Source organism: Pygoscelis adeliae, unplaced genomic scaffold, assembly GCF_000699105.1.
Source record: "Pygoscelis adeliae isolate BGI_AS28 unplaced genomic scaffold, ASM69910v1 Scaffold436, whole genome shotgun sequence".
In the NCBI taxonomy this organism is placed as follows: domain Eukaryota; kingdom Metazoa; phylum Chordata; class Aves; order Sphenisciformes; family Spheniscidae; genus Pygoscelis; species Pygoscelis adeliae.
In genome coordinates this window covers 65857-66556 of record NW_008825051.1, presented here as the reverse complement: position 1 = coordinate 66556, position 700 = coordinate 65857, and the positions used below count along the sequence as shown (strand labels likewise).

Sequence of the window (700 nt, the reverse complement as noted above, 5' to 3'; positions counted from 1 at the left end):
ACGGTGCTGCTGTCGTAGTCATATTTCTGCAGGGTGAGCGAGAGGGCAGCCCCGGGTCAACGAGGGCTGTGGGCTGCGGGCTGACAGCTCCCCTGCCCGTGGGCACAAGCCCCTCCGGTTTGGCCCCCCCACACCCCATTTGCACGGGCGTGAGCAGGTTCCTCTGTCCCTCGCATCCTTCCCTCCAGCTGGTTCCTGGGGTGCCTGAGCCTGGGTAGGAGCTAGCTCCTCCATCGCTGTCTGCAGAAGGGCTTTTGGGCCAGTCTGAACCCTGGGTGGCTTTTACAGTGATGTCTGTGGTCAGAGGAGACCTGGCTCCTCCAGGTGATTTCCCACTCGCCCGCCCCACGTCCCAGCAAAATGCATGAAAATCTCAATATAAAGAAGTATTTCCCCAGAAGGCTTTTGTTAAAATTGGTAAGGTCACTCCTGGCCTCTTCCCCAGGCTGCTGGCCCTTGGAACAAGGCCACTGAAGGCTACCGAAGGCCCCGACGCACCACCCCTCACCTTGAGCACCCTCTCGAGGATGCGCTGGATGGACTTGCACAAGTCGTCTTTGCCCTGCAGCTTCCCCAGCTCCTGATGGAGCAGCGTCTCAAACGTGTACACGGCATCGTCCATTTGCTGTGAGCAGAGGCAGACGGTCAGCACGGGGCCGGGGGGGGGGCACCCCAAGGGACCAACCATGGGGGGGGGCAG

The 700-nt window shown here is 61.1% G+C and overlaps 1 protein-coding gene across 1 annotated transcript in view; it reads right to left on the bottom strand.

The window, feature by feature from the left end:
• FAM129B (family with sequence similarity 129, member B) overlaps nucleotides 1-700 on the bottom strand; it is a 45993-nt gene that overhangs the window by 1861 nt on the left and 43432 nt on the right. The window contains exons 12-13 of the mRNA XM_009326376.1: nucleotides 509-625; nucleotides 3-26 (exon numbers count right to left, since the gene is read on the bottom strand). Of these exons, the coding sequence (XP_009324651.1) occupies nucleotides 3-26; nucleotides 509-625 (141 nt within the window). The remainder of the gene's footprint in view (nucleotides 1-2; nucleotides 27-508; nucleotides 626-700) is intronic.